Source organism: Gadus chalcogrammus, chromosome 15, assembly GCF_026213295.1.
Source record: "Gadus chalcogrammus isolate NIFS_2021 chromosome 15, NIFS_Gcha_1.0, whole genome shotgun sequence".
In the NCBI taxonomy this organism is placed as follows: domain Eukaryota; kingdom Metazoa; phylum Chordata; class Actinopteri; order Gadiformes; family Gadidae; genus Gadus; species Gadus chalcogrammus.
In genome coordinates this window covers 5,508,773-5,524,423 of record NC_079426.1, presented here as the reverse complement: position 1 = coordinate 5,524,423, position 15,651 = coordinate 5,508,773, and the positions used below count along the sequence as shown (strand labels likewise).

At 48.9% G+C, this 15,651-nt stretch overlaps 1 protein-coding gene across 4 annotated transcripts in view; it reads left to right on the top strand.

Annotated features, from left to right (window-relative positions):
* Positions 1–15,498, top strand: part of LOC130404397 (striatin-like) — a 28,994-nt gene extending 13,496 nt beyond the window's left edge. Inside the window, exons 4-17 of one of the 4 annotated variants that reach the window (XM_056609102.1) lie at positions 1,184–1,262; positions 2,812–2,985; positions 3,848–3,983; positions 4,490–4,652; positions 6,135–6,239; positions 8,225–8,368; positions 8,906–9,042; positions 9,693–9,868; positions 9,959–10,006; positions 10,097–10,218; positions 10,475–10,642; positions 11,094–11,234; positions 11,618–11,806; positions 12,533–15,498. In XM_056609102.1, coding sequence (XP_056465077.1) covers positions 1,184–1,262; positions 2,812–2,985; positions 3,848–3,983; positions 4,490–4,652; positions 6,135–6,239; positions 8,225–8,368; positions 8,906–9,042; positions 9,693–9,868; positions 9,959–10,006; positions 10,097–10,218; positions 10,475–10,642; positions 11,094–11,234; positions 11,618–11,806; positions 12,533–12,702 — 1,952 coding nt within the window. In that variant the 3' untranslated portion in view covers positions 12,703–15,498. Of the gene's footprint in view, positions 1–1,183; positions 1,263–2,811; positions 2,986–3,847; positions 3,984–4,489; positions 4,665–6,134; positions 6,240–8,224; positions 8,369–8,905; positions 9,043–9,692; positions 9,869–9,958; positions 10,007–10,096; positions 10,219–10,474; positions 10,643–11,093; positions 11,235–11,617; positions 11,807–12,532 lie in introns of all 4 variants that reach the window. The other 3 variants (XM_056609101.1, XM_056609104.1, XM_056609103.1) reach the window with 3 other exon arrangements.
* Positions 15,499–15,651: the final 153 nt, after the last annotated feature.

The window sequence follows — 15,651 nt, the reverse complement described above, 5'->3', positions numbered from 1 at the left end:
CCAACCCGCTTGACTGTTGACAACGTGGACGGTGTAAACCTGGCCGTCTCCCCACACACGCGATAAACAGTTTGTTTGCGATGGGTCCGCTCCGTCTCGTCTCTATTCATGAGGACTGCTCAGGATTGGGGCGGGGGGGGGGGTCGTAGCCCCCCCAAAGTGTTGATGAGACGGGGAGACGTGTCAGCAGGGGAGAGGGAGGTGTTTTTAACACGTAGAGCGGCGCACCTGCCTGCTTTGCCACCCACACATCCCCCTCCCCCGCCCCCCCGCCCTGCCTCAAATAAGCCATGACCCAGTTTTGAGGCAACCTCCAGCCTCTTCCCCTGCCGACTCCCACCCGCAGCCTCCTGCCGAACAGAGACCCCCATCCAATCTCCATCCTATTAACACCACACACACACACAGTGACTTATGCACTCTCTCTAACACACACACACACACACACACACACACACACACACACACACACACACACACACACACACACACACACACACACACACACACACACACACACACACACACACACACACACACACACACACACACACACACACACACACACACACACACACACACACACACGGCCCAGGCCCTCTGCAGCAGCAGCCAGAGTGCTGACTGCGTTGAATGTGTAATATCAACGAGTGCTCCGATTCCCCATTGTTGTCGGTCACGTATTGGACCGTGTCGGTCAGGTATCAGGCTGTAGTTAAAGCCGCAGTACAGTACCAGGCCGACGGTAACATTGTTTGCCCGGTTGTTACGCTATCGACAACCTCGAGGGAGGGGGGGACCTGGTCGATTATCTGAGTCCCTTGTTTGGTTTCGGTAGTCTTTTAGCGTTGAGTGTTAGAGACCAAGTCTTTGAAAAGAGATGAGTGTTAGACCTAGTGGTTCAACCGGGTCCTGGGTTGGTTCGCTCTGTGTTTGCAGAAAGCGTTACGCTCACCCCCCCCCCCCCCCCCACTCACCCTCCTTTGAGTAAATTACAACTTCCGCAGACCCAACGAGGCCTCGGGCAGGCCGAATGTTTGCGGTTGCCTGGGTTGCCCTCGTACATGCAGGAATGTGCTGCTGCTGTTTGTGGAGCTCAATGTGTGGCTGTGTGTATCTTTGGGGAGTGCCCGCGTTGGGATTTGCGTCTTCCTTAATCAATCCATCACTGATCCTTCCCCAGATGAGGCCAACGAGAACGAGGGGCCCGGCCAACTCAACAATCAGCTGTCGTGGAAACAAGGCAGGCAGCTCCTCAGACAGTGAGTACACGCACGCACGCACGCGCACAAAATCAACACAATCTCGCCATCTCAATCGATGAATCATTAAGAATAGCGATGGTTAAATATTCTATTAGGCTGTCGAGCTAGTCTTCTGTTATTTGCGTTTCCTGATGCTCAGCAGCCGAGGAAACACTGCACTGTAAAAACACATGGAATAGCTCCCCCGTGTGGTCAGAATGAGACATTACTTCCATCAGTGCTTTGAAGAGTGTTTGCTGCTCTCAATCCTGAATGCGTTGCCAGTGAGCAGGCCTCCTTTGGCGCCGTTCACAGGCTGTGTCACACATCATCTGCCATAACACGCCTCCTCGCGAGCCAGCGTGTGTCAAGTGACAGATCAACAGTGTTAAAGGCTTCCTCCACCAGCCTGCCCAAGCAGTGCTCCCACTGTGGACTCTCATACACGCCGCGCTCAAGAGGAACAGGAACATTAGCAGTCACGAAGCGCTTACAGGCAGCGCCAGAGACTTTCTTTCACCAGCTAATTTATCGAAAAAGTGGGTTTGTTAAAATGGAGAAACCGTCTGCTTGTATGCAAAATTAGGCATTGTTTTCTACAGCTTTATAGATAGTAGGGATGCACTTTAATGAGTTCTATGTTATCTATTCATATTGTATACAAAACAAAACCATTAATTTTATATTCTATTGGTTTTTGTTTTGTCTGTGAAGTCCATTCCTCTAAGTCAGGGGTCAGCAACCTTTTCAACATGCAGTGCCAGTTTGACATTTTCTCGTTAATGAGTGTGCCTTAAGCAACAATATATAAAAAATGAAGCTGAATTATGACACAGCGACCAAAAACATTTCCAGAAGACCTGGAATTGTACTATTTTCATATAGTCCACAATCATGCATCAACATTTTAAATGTTTTTTTGGTTGTTATATTTGCAACATGGGCTTACAAATTATAATTACATATGTCCCATCTTAAAACACCATTTTCAGAAACTCATTCAAAAACATATTTGCACTGTGAGAAATGTAAAAAACGAGAATATATGAGAATGTTGAAACAAACCATCCACATCAATATCTTTATGACATGTACAGCTATGCAAAACCATGTGAAGGTGATGCATACAGCAACAACACCACTTGCAACCATATTTTAAAATATTTTCTTTTCTATTACTCACAACATAGGTTTAAAAACTATTAATTGATCCCGTTTCGGAACACTGGTTTCTGTAACTAATTGTAACATATTTGCACTGGGAGGAAATGGCCAAAACAGAATAAAGTGCAAAAAAAAAAATATATATATATTTTCTTTTTTTTTAAAGTGTGCCAATGATTATGCTGCCCCGTGCCAGTGGTGGCACGCGTGCCGAGGGTTGTCGACCCCTGCTCTAAATAGAGAGTTTTGTCCCAGCCCTGTCCCAATGCAAATCCTACACCACACGGATGAATCCTATTAAAGGAGACCGGTTCAATCCTCGAACACTACCGTTCAGCAACGACCCGCCGATTTGACTCTGCTCGTTAGTTGCTGTGTTTCACTGCATTCTTCACCCCCCCAGGTACCTCCAGGAGGTGGGCTACACAGACACCATCCTCGATGTGAAGTCCCAGCGGGTGAGGGCCTTGCTGGGCCTGGCTGGGGACAGCGGAGGGGGGAAGCCGGGAGAGAAGGCCAGCGCGGAGCCCCTGGTCAACGGGACGGACACCTCGGCGAAGGGCATGGCGACCAGAGGGTCAGTTGGAGGAGTGGAGTAGTGTATTTAAAATGGTATGCCAGTGCGTATGTATGCGTTTCAATTAGGGCACCCATTGCACTGCTGATCGTCCCTGGAAGGAGGGATCTGCGTTCCAGCTCAAGATTTCTTCTTTGCTTATTAAGGGAGTTTTTTTCTTGCCCTCTTGGGGGCTAGGGTCACGGTCACGGGGTTGTCTGACCCTAGCTAACAGGCCATATAAATATAGGGCCTGTTAAGGCCTTTGAGACTGGACCTGATTAAGGGCTATACAAATCAAATGTTATTGAAGTGCTGGGTGGGTGTAGGATATAACTTCCGTGTTTCACGTCGGAGCTTCATTACATGTGCTGGTCGTAGTGTGGTCTGTGGTCTGCCTTACACGGGAAGGAGAAGTGTGTGTGTGTGTGTGTGTTATCGGCCATCGTTCAGCCACTCCTTGCTAACGACATCTGACAAGTTTGAATGTGTCGGTTTCAGCGCCAAATAGTTTGTTTTGAGCCCGGCTTGGCTGTGTATGCTCTGTAGGGAAGTAACTCATAACCAATATCGTGGTGTATAAAAGCTTCAATGAATGTATGGTATGAATGGTTATCATTGACTGGAGTAGATCCGGAAATATGCACCGCTATCTATTTACTGAATCGGTATCGATTTTGAATCAGAAGATTTTTAAATCTGATTTGTTTTGAAGCTAAAATCTATTTTGAATCAAGTAGCGATTATTATTATAATATTATTCTTATTATATCGTGACCACAACCACTTCTGAGAATCACTCAAAGATCCACATTTTGAGACAGAGAGTCCCGCCCCCCTCCCGGTTGTGTGCGCGGCGTCTGATTGGCCGGTGCGTCCACAGGAAAACGGAGCTGTCGGACCCCAGCGCCGTGCTGGAGGCCTTCAAGTTCATCGAGAGCACGGCGGCGGAGTACAGCGACGAAGACGAGGACGAGGAGGGCGAGGGGAAGGACCGCACCATCATGGAGTCCAGAACGGTGAGAAAAACAAATGTTCTCCAGCAGACACGCAATGCACACACACATGTGACATACACACGCATTCACGCACCCACATGCCTAAGCACACATGCACGTACTAGCACATACACATACATATAAACAAGTATGGTCGTGCACACACATACACATAAACATGCACACGTGCACAGCACACACACGTACACACTGCTTAGGTTTTGGTTATTGGTGTTACTGTTCAACAACACGCATATCTTTAATTTTTTTTTGCCATTATTTTTTGTGCGTACGGTTAAATAGAAAAAAAACACATCATCTCTGAAACCTTGTTGAATGAAAACCAATAAGCAACACCCACTCTCACTCACTCACTCACTCACTCACTCACTCACTCACTCACTCACTCACTCACTCACTCACTCACTCACTCACTCACTCACTCACTCACTCACTCACTCACTCACTCACTCACTCACACTATTTCCCACCACGCTCTGAGATTTCCTCTCCGTGCTCCTCCTCAGATCCTGAGGAAGAAGCCGTCGTCGTCGTCTTCCTCCACCTCGGTCCCGGCCAGCATGGACACCAGCGAGGACCCAGACACAGAAGAGGCCCTGAAGGGCTTCGACTTCCTGTCCAGCCCGGACGAGATGGACACCTCGCCCGAGTCAAGGGGCACGGGCGACGGTACGGACTGGGGTAAGCCCTGTTGGGGTGGGGGGGGGGGAGACCACTAGGTCTGGAGCTAGTAGGAACCGGCCTTGCAAAGCATGATGGGAAAAGGAAAAACAGTTGACAAATCAACCTCAAAGTAGTACTACAAAAAAAGATCCTTTACACTTTTTTTTAAATCAAAATAGTTTTGTCATTTTAAGTGTTTTTGAAGAAATATGTAGTTTCTTTATAACACAAATTTCCATTCTGTGTGTGTGTATTTTTTTTTCAATCTAAATGTCGATCATCTGCCCATAGTTTGGTGACTGTCGTAATATCTCTGCCCATTATTCCCACCCAGTCACTCTGTGTAAATCATCCAAATCTCCACGCTTGAACTCTCTGTATTTAATCCATAGTGTGTGAAACGTGTCCACTGTGTGTTCCCATAGCTAGCCCGTCAACACAGTGTGTGTCCCCCACTCCCACCCCCTGTGTTATTATGGGATTAGCCCTCCACATCTTCTGTCCGGAGCGTTGAACACCAGGTCGTGATGTCCCCTGCAGGTGTCCCAGTGTGTGAGGTTGACACCGTGTGAGATGGGTGACCCTTCACGAGATATTGCGGGGAAGGGCAGAGCAAAAGACCTCACGTTTTAAATTGAAATTTTTAACTACAAGATATATCCAAATGGCCAGTTAAAGGAACCCTTAAACTACCAAACAAAGACCCTCCCTCCTCTATCCTCCACATTAGGAAGAGCTGAACAATGTGTAGGTCCGCGATCATTTCCCACATGATGCCAGGTCTTGGCAAGGCCTGCTGCCACTCTCCTTGAGGCTTTCAAACCCTGCCCCCCCCCTACCCCTACCCCCCTTACCGTATGGAGACTCACCAGGACTCAGATCCTGGCCTCGTTGAGCTTTGTTGATCCTAGCCTTGTTGAGCCTAGCCTTGTTGAGCCTAGCCTTGTTGAGCCTAGCCTTGTTGATCCTAGCCTTGTTGATCCTAGCCTTGTTGATCCTAGCCTTGTTGATCCTAGCCTTGTTGATCCTAGCCTTGTTGAGCCTAGCCTTGTTGATCCTGGTCTTGTTCCTAGCCTTGTTGTTCCTAGCCTTGTTGAGCCTAGCCTTGTTGTTCCTAGCCTTGTTGTTCTTAGCCTTGTTGTTCTTAGCCTTGTTGAGCATAGCCTTGTTGACCTAGCCTTGCTAACCTGGCCTTGTTGACCTAGCCTCGTTGATCCTAGTCTTGTTGACCTAGCCTCGTTGATCCTAGCCTTGTTGACCTAGCCTCGTTGAGACTAGCGTGTTGCACGGTGGACGTAAAACTTCCAGGAGAGATGCTGAGCACCAACCAGAGACAGTGGCGGGCTAGAGGGGGGTTTCCACACTCTACCCTGCCTGCCTGGCTACAGTAGGGGACTCCTGGACCAGGGCAGCTCCTCAACAGCCTCTTGGTCTGGTTTTGTCCTCTCCTCCTCCTCCTCCTCCTCATCCCCAACCTTCCCTGTGTAGACAAGGACGAGCAGGACTCTGAGGCCTGGGATGTGGACCAGGGCCTGATAACCAAACTCAAGGAGCAGTACAGAAAGGAGCGCAAGGGCAAAAAGGGGGTGAAGAGTAAGTCCTTGTCTGCGGCCTGCTGCCACCCCTCTCCGCCTACTCCTCCATCTACTCCTCCTCCTCCTCCTCCTCCTCCTCCTCCTCCTCCTCCTCTGCCTCCTCCTCCTCTCTCTGGTAGACGCTGGTTTCCTCACAAATCCTGTAAACCAAAAAAAAAAACGAAAGCCTCAAATCAGGAGCAGACATCCTCGCCGTGTTTCTCATTTCCCACTCCTGGCTGCTCTCCTGTCCTCCCCCCTCTCCTCCCCCCTCTCCTCCCTGCCTCCCGTGCTCTGTCCTGCACTCCTTCCCCTCCTCTCTGCGATGTCCCTCGGAAACGTAGCCTTTAGCAACAGCCAAGCCGGCATGTACAACCATTGGGACAGACCTGTTGTTTCACCGGCTGGACGGTACAATTGTTGTACGTCGAAGGCCACGTAGAAACCAGCTGAACTCTGACCTGCTCCTCTTTTTGCAACGCCAACCGTGTCATGCGGGTTCTTCCGTTGTACCGGCTACACGCGCCCTTCACTCACGCGCCCTCTCTCGGTCACCGGGGCCTTTCTCCTCAACGGACGTCGTGCTTTAATGTCTTTACGCTGCATGCTTTCATCCCCCGCTCCACCTACTCCCTTCTCATCCGTTTGTGCACTTCAGTTTTAACTGTGCAGAACCATGTTGTCTGTGATTACCATGTCCTCTCCCGGCTAGTGTTTGTAATCTACTACAACACGGACAGCTTCACCATTCACCGTCATACTCCATATTCTATTCATAGTCTATTTCGTCCAATTCCATATTATTATATTTTTTATTTTGGTTTAAGTTTTTCATTGGGCATTTAATAGTTATTATAACGTTATCATAGTTGGGTTATAGCTGTAGTTTTTGATTATACATTTTCAGGGTCTCAGATGTCTCCACCTTGTCTTTCTGGGTTTACATAAAACCCCAGAAAACTCTACTTTTTTTCTGATAAGACGTATTATTAATTAACCGAGACGAGGCCTGTTGAGGTTCCACTTTGTTCCCAGGCTGACGTCTTCCCTGACCCCCCCCCCGCCACCACATTCCCTCTTTATTTAGACCCATGAACGTCATCCTTTTATCAGTCTTTCTGTTTCAGGCACGCTCGTTTCTCCTGCTCTCATTGTGGCAGTTAAGGTGTGGGTGTGGAGGAGGAGGATAATTTGCTACAGCATTGAGTCATCTGATTGTCTTAACCCCGCCAGTGCATAATTAATCATTGTTGGCAGGCCTGGTGTTTTCTTCCCAAAGTTATGAAACCCTCATTGGGCCTAAAAAAAAAATTTGTTTGGTTCCGGTTTCCGACCGACCCTGTCAATTTATGTGTGACCCAAATTATTTTATGAGCTTTATAAAAAAAAAAAAAAAAGATTTTTTTTGATGCAAACTATAATTACGTTTTGGTACAGCACCTCTTCATTCTGTACAAGGATGAGCGAATTTTCTCGTTTTTAAATGAAAACAACCTACCTATCATTCGCTGCCGCTGGAAATAAAAAAATAAAATAAATTCCCTACCTACCCATGACCTCAACTGACAACCAACAGGAACCAAACTTTTTTTTTTTTTAGGCCTTGTGGACGTTTAAACTCCATGTGGACAACGTATCGTACTTTAAAGATCTTCCTCGTTCGCACACCACAGCTTTCACTGCGTTTTCTTTCAGTTCGGCTAACAAGGACTCCCAGCTGCTGCTTCCCTTTTCATATTTTCTCTCCCTCTCCACCTCCCTCGCTCCTATGGTGCATCGATTATTCACTCATTTGTATTCCCTTTCAAGGCTTATTTTTTTTTTCAAGGCTTATTTTTTTCCTCACTCACATCGTAGGCTTCTCTTCCAGAGTGCCGTAACATTTCTAATCCTTTTCCTCGACGTGTCTCCGGCTCTCTCGCCTCCTTCCCCCCCCCCCCCCCCGCCCACCTTCCCTTCCTAAGTCGTGTCCGTGCTAACATGCACCCGCCTGTCCTATGTCAGGGCCCAACCGGTCCAAGCTGCAGGACATGCTGGCTAACCTCCGCGACGTGGAGGACTTGTCCCACATGCAGCCCCCCGCCGCCCCCCAGGCCAGGCCCAGCGTGCCACGCCTCAACGAGCACGAGGCCAGCCGGCCGGACGAAGGTCAGTTCGGTTTGGGTCCACAGTGGGTCCGCTGCCACGGGCATATTTACAATTCTGTTAAAAAAAATCAAATTCAAAAAAACTTTATTTTTTTCCCGTGAGGGAACTTCATTTGTGGTCAGACACATACAAACAAGACATACTTCAAAAATATCTGTGTGTAGGGGTGGAGGTGTGGTTAGGGACAATAGATTGTTAGTCTGGGGAAGGTGAATAGGTTGAAACCTTTGAAAGTGCATTATCCTCCTTCCTAAGTAGCAATCTCATCCAGAGTCAAGCTCAAAGTGCTTTAGGTTTTGATCTTTGAGTTGTGAAGAGAGAGACGGCAGAAGAGGGCAAGATTTTGAAAGTGTACCGCCCCTTCGCTCTCTGGTCCCTCCCTCACTACATATCTCAGTCGTGTCTCAAACGACCCTGAACTTAAACCTAATAAACACCTGGGTCTGTTGCCTTCGGCCTGCGGCTGACCGCTGGCCCTCAGCCCCCCCATCCAGGGGTTCTGTGTTAAACCTGCCGGTTCTGCGTGTCCCTCCCCAGTGGAGGCGCTGACCTTCCCCCCCGCCTCGGGGAAGTCGTTCATCATGGGGGCCGACGAGGCCATGGAGAGCGAGCTGGGACTGGGCGAGCTGGCGGGGCTCACCGTGGCCAACGAGGCGGACATCCTGACCTACGACGTGAGTGTCCCCCAGGGGTGGGAGGAGACGCACAGCCATGCGTCGGGGTCAGAGGTCACGGCCGTGGGATACATTTCTGAAAATGCAATACTAAGCACTTTTACATAAAGTTCATATGAGTGCTTAAACTGGCAAAAGTAGTCACTATTGTGTCCTGGTCAGAATATTGGCATAATATGTTAGGGATAATGTATAGAACGCCGGTCATTATCGGGCAAATAAGCCCTGGCAGCCCCCTGAAGGGGATTATTTTCGCTAATGACCGGTGACGTTCTATACATTATCCCGCTTATTACACGGCTATTTGCCAAAACGAGAAAGATTACTTCACGCGGTATTTCTTTTTACAATTTATTTGTTACCAGCATTCATAGTGTTGATCAGCAGAGAAATAGTCTAAAGACGTTGACGTCGCTTAGCAACCAAGTACACTGGGGTTGACAAGTTACTGGAATACTTGAGGAGTGATACGAAAGCCGCCAAAAAATCCACTTTCCTTGACAGCGGTCAATTATACTTAGCAACGGTGAATTACCAAATATAATTCACTGTCGGAAGTTGGGAAGGGCCGATGCAAGTGAACGGAGCGTTCCACAAAAACACACGCACACGCCGACTCTGAACACTCTGTTCTGATCCTGTCTCCTCAGATCGGCAACAACAAGGACGCGCTGAGGAAGACCTGGAACCCGAAGTTCACCCTGCGCAGCCACTTTGACGCCATCCGGGGGCTGGCCTTCCACCCAATTGAGCCCGTCTTGGTCACGGCGTCCGAAGACCACACCCTCAAAATGTGGAACCTCCAAAAGACAGCTCCCGCCAAAAAGTAAAGGAGGCCGCCGTTTTTCATTTACCGTTTTCTACAATACATTATCGACTTCAACGTGCCTTAATGAAAATCTTTTTTTATCCACAGGAGCACCTCTCTAGATGTAGAACCTATCTACACGTTCAGAGCTCACCGGTAAATATTATGTTTTTAATCATTGATTAATGGTTGGGTCAGTGAAACTGAATGGTGGTCGCTCAAACATGTGGTCCTCCACTCCACCAGGGGAGCTGTTCTCTGTGTGGTGATGAACAACACGGGGGACCAGTGTTTCAGCGGGGGCGTCGACGGGACCATCCAGAGCTGGAACACGCCCAATCCCAACATCGACCCGTACGACTCCTACGGTAACGGCATTTCCTCCTTTACAGACGATGATTAAGAACGACCAAATGTTGTCCATGTTCTGAGCCACACAAGGTGGTCGTCTTAGCTCAGCAGCTAGAGCAGGTTGACTTGTAACCGGAAGCTTGCTAGTTTGAACCCGGCTCCTGCTAGCTGAGGGTCGAGGTGTGTCCCTGAGCAAGACACCTCACCATTGCTGGACATACAATTTGTCCCGCAGACCTATAAGAAACGTATCTCTCTCCCCTGCGATCGCAGAGCCGTCTGTCCTGCGGGGGGCGCTGTCCGGACACACGGACTCGGTGTGGGGGCTGGTGTACAGCAGCGCCCACCAGCGCCTGCTGTCCTGCTCCGCCGACGGCACCGTGAGGCTGTGGGACGCCAACAACACCAACCCCGCGCTGGCCGTCTTCAACGAGAACAAGGGTAGCCATTTTAGAGTTGACGTGTGTGTGTGTGTGTGTGTGTGTGTGTGTGTGTGTGTGTGTGTGTGTGTGTGTGTGTGTGTGTGTGTGTGTGTGTGTGTGTGTGTGTGTGTGTGTGTGTGTGTGTGTGTGTGTGTTCGTGCTCTACGGCCCCTGTTTAGTGTAACTTGTAGCATCGTTCTGGTGCCAGTGAATCAGAGTTAAAATGGATATCAACGTCTCCACCTGCGTTTTTGTGTCACTCCGTCACTTACAAGTTATCCTTATATTATATAACGAGCATAATGTGTATATAGAATGTTTCTCTGTACGCATTGGTCCTTGTTTAAAGATAATTCAAGTATGTGAAACGGCGGTAATGCCGTTTCACATGAGGCTTCAATAAATTACTCTTTATGACTTGAGTGCAAAATAAAATCGGTACTGACGTGTTGCTCCTTGTGCCTGTCCAGCGCTGGGCGTGCCCTCCTCCGTGGACCTGGTGTGCAGCGAGCCCGCCCACATGGTCACCTCCTTCACCAGCGGGCAGATCGGCCTCTTCAACATGGAGACCAGACAGCTGGTCCTCAGCCTGGAGACCGCCGTGGACTCGGGTAGGCCCCAGCCCCCGACGCACCCCCCCCAGCGCACCCCCCCAGAATGCACCCCCGGGAATAGGGCTCATCCAAGGCCATTCCTCTCTAAAGTCGATTTGGATAAAAGTGTCAGCTTCTGATAAATGACTCAATGCTAATCCTTCATGCATAATAATTACATATAATCAATCGCTTATTTCTCATCTGGGATTAATAAAGTAGGTTTTAAACTAACGCATAACCGTTACTACAGAGACCCTCAGCGACGACTAAATGTCGTCTAACGTTTACAAAGTATTTTCCGTCACTTCGGAACAAAACGTCAGCCGCATCGGACCCCCCCCACCCCAACCCCGCCGATTTGGTTGCCCTAACCGCGCCCCCGGCCTCTCTCGCTGCAGGCACGCCCTGCCAGATCAACAAGGTGCTGAGCCACCCCACGCTGCCCATCACCATCACGGCCCAGGAGGACCGCCACATCAAGTTCTACGACAACAACAGCAGCAAGCTCATCCACTCCATGGTGGCGCACCTGGACGCCGTCACCAGCCTCGCCGTGGACCCCAACGGACTCTACCTGATGTCGGGCAGTGAGTAGCCGCGCCGGGGCCCTCGCCCCGCTCGCCGCTGGGGGGGGGACCCTGACCCACTTGACCCTGACCCTGACCCACTTGTGCGAGGGGTTGGATTCAGAGAGTAGCACATAGTTGAGAACATGGGTTTTTTTTCTTTGGGGCGCTTTCAAGCCTGTGGATTTGATTTCGGGGTCAAACAGGTTGTATTGGGGCGAAGGGTTTGAGCAAACAGAGTACAGTAGGGGGTTTTACGGAGTGGTTTTTGGATTGGATGCGTCTTCATATGTCTCATCCATTCATTTTAAATGGAATCGTGTGGGTGCCAGTGCGGTATGCTAGTGCAGGTGTGTGTGAGTGTGGGAGATCAGGCATCTGTGCTAGGGGTAGGGTTGGGGGTGCATGTGTGAGAGAGAGTGACCCTCCATGATGGATGTTTGGTAGATAACGTAATCCTTCATGTTATAATCAGACACAGAACCCTTCAGTTGTACAGTAGAACACGTGGGCTCACTGTGCCTCACGCAGACGTTCAGACAGCTCACTAAGACTTAATAACAATGATGCAATATCCAGAGATATCGAAATATCCGTCAGTCTAGACTCCAAGCGCTATAGGGCAGTGTTTTGAATAAATAAATTCCTTCCCTCAATCTCTTTCTCTCCCTCCCTCTCGCCCCTCCTTCTCTCCCTTGCCCTCCCTCTCTCTCTCGCCCTCTCTCCCTCCCTCCCTCCCCTCCTTAGGCCACGACTGCTCCATCCGCCTGTGGAACCTGGAGAGCAAGACGTGCATCCAGGAGTTCACGGCGCACAGGAAGAAGTTCGAGGAGTCCATCCACGACGTGGCCTTCCACCCGTCCAAGTGCTACATCGCCAGCGCCGGGGCCGACGCGCTCGCCAAGGTCTTCGTATGACGCGGGTGCGGGCCCATCACGCCTCGCCCCGCCCTCCTCCTCCTCCCCCCCTCCTCAACCGCCACCGCAGTCCCCACCACCACCACCACCGCCGCTGGCACCGCCCCCCCTCGCCCACAGACGCAGCCTCCAACGGGTCAGGGACCAATCAGAGAGAGAGAGACGGACGTAAGGGCGGGGCGAACACCGCACGCAGGTTTCCAGTGATCGCCGGCGCCCGCTGCCCTCCTCCCTGAACGTGGGTTGGTTGGTTCCCCCCCCCCCCCATTTTGACGGGCAGACTATGTAGCCAATCCCCTGCTCCCCTCCGGGGGGGCGGGCCCTGAACGCTCACGCTGTGCGGGCCGTGGTTGGCTGGGAGGCGCGTTCGATGGACAGCGGTTCCGGGGCGCACGGTACCCGAGACGCCCATCGAGCATCCAGGCCGGACCTGGTTAACTGACAACAAGAGGACCCTCTCTCACACACACAGCCCCTAGCCTACCCCTAGCACCTAGGGGCTCATCACACACACACACACACACACGTACACCTGCACTTGCATCTCACACACACAGTCGCATAACACGCACACACACACTCGCACCGCACACACTCGCATAACACTTACTCACACCCGCATACTGCACACACTTGCATAACATCCACACACGTACACATAACATGGACACGCAGCATTATCCACTTCACAGGAGATGGAAGAGAGTACACTGGAGAAATGAGATTTTAAACAGCTCCTCTGCCCCCCCCCCACCCCGCTCCCCCAGGTGTGAGCCGCTGCTCCCCCACCTGTGATAGTGTTGCAGACGCGGGGGTCTCTGCAGGCTTACCCGAGCTATTGTGGAAATATTCTTTGGCTTTTCTCTAACCCCCACCCCCACCCCACCCCTGAGACGGACTCTGCCTGCCCGCCTGCTTGCCTTTTGCTTTTCTTTAGAAAAAATATGACAACAAAACACTTATTGACAAATGTGCCTTTGATTAAAAAGAAAAAGGTATTGAAAAATGTAATTTTACCTTCCTTGTTTTGGGCAGCAGGAAGGGTTGGGGTCTATACGCTGGAGGTAAGGGTTGTCCCAATGTTGTCCATTTTAAGAAAACATTGGATGTACAATTACAAATACTTATAATAAACAAAAATATATATCCAGTCTTAAAAATCTATCGTGCAGCGTGAGTTTGATTTCCTGTTTTTGGTAAAAAGTGGCCGGGGAATCACATTCTGTTTGTTTCAGTTTGCGTTTTCTTTTCGCTGGGGAGCGCAGCTGACAGAGTGACACAGATTACTGAGTATATTGCCTGTGTGTTGATGAGTTGTACACGTGAAAGAGCTAAGATAACAAAAAACTATGTCTAAACAATGTAAACCATTTTGGTTATATAACTACAATTTCAAATTGGTCCTACCTACTTGTCCGTTTTAGGAATATCCATTTGATATTTTGGCCAGTTTGCTCTTGTTTTAATGGATTGGCTTGTGCTGTATGTAGTTTTCCCCCCGATGGGTAAGACCTGCCCGAACCGCAGTCTTGACTGTTCATGTCCAAAATATAGATGAGTAGACCAATGTTTAGCAGGACGGTTGGCGCAGTACATTATAAGACTATTCTAACTGAAAATGAAACCTAAAGGAGCGGCGTCTATGGTTATCCTTCGGGCCGAAAGGTTTTACTGGTAGGATGTGTGCAGAACCGGAGTGGTCAGAATCCACATTATGTTTAAAGTACAGCTTCAATGAGCCTCTTTCTCAGTCACTGGTTTGTATATGAAAGTCTGTTCCAAATAAAAAAACTGCTGTAAAATCTTAACCGGGATCCTAGTTTTATTAGTCGATTTGTCCAGTGTTGTCAAATTTGGTAAAAGTCTACAACTTTTTTAAATTATTTTCAGACTTACAAATGCTAAAGTCCGACGGGAAACGTTTTTTAAGACAGTTTCAAGAGTGCTGTTAAAACTGTATTAATTGTGTATGAGCTTGAAAACAGAATAGAGTACAAAAACTTCTTTAACAAATGCTAAGAGCTTGTCACTCTGAATCTAAGACCTTGGCTCTCGTCTCTCTCGTTTCAGAGATGATACAAAGGAAGAAAATGTATATATTTTTTTTACAATTTTATTATAAACAGAATTTAAAATAAGGATTAATTATATATCTGAACATTATAAGCAAAATACCTTTTTTAATATGCATATGTACAAAGAGGCCATAAGAAGGGGTAAGATATTATAAATACTCTCATTCAACACATCCAACAAATAACTGCCGGGTTAAAAAGTAACCCGGGCAAACTATTACAAAAAATATGAAATGGATTTCACTCAGGAGAACTGCATGTCCAGGTTTATATCATTGCTGTTTACAAGGGCTACGATCTTGCCGGCACCTTATTCCTCGTCAGTCGGATTCTTACTGTTGTATTGTCCAATTGCAAACATGTAATGGCCTATTTTACATCAAGGTGTCGATGTATTGGTGATGGAATGTGAATGCGAGATCTACGATCGAATGGATAATACCAACACGAGCATGCAATAATATTATGCACCATTGTCTTCTTTTTGTTTGAGGAACTTCAACAATGTCCTCACTGGGAAGTCTCTTCTAGTACGAAGTTCACAATGCACCTTTGCCTCATCCTAGCTCAGGGTAAGCCATAGGAGGAATTGCCAGGCGTTCCTTTGAACGCTAAACTCTCTCCACAGGCCACACAAGGTAGTATTACTTTACATTGCACCAATAGAAATGGAGAATACATCCTGTTACCTTAGCGTCACTGACTGTCATCCACACACAACGTTTCCACTGGCCTTGTGGTCCCCAGTGTCCGGCCAGATAATGCCTTTTAACTTGAGATCATTATTTGTTTTTCCAACCCCCCCCCCCATCCCTCACCTTATTCCTGAACACTGACCCACCTGCCACAATCAAATAGTTTTACCCTGCAGTCA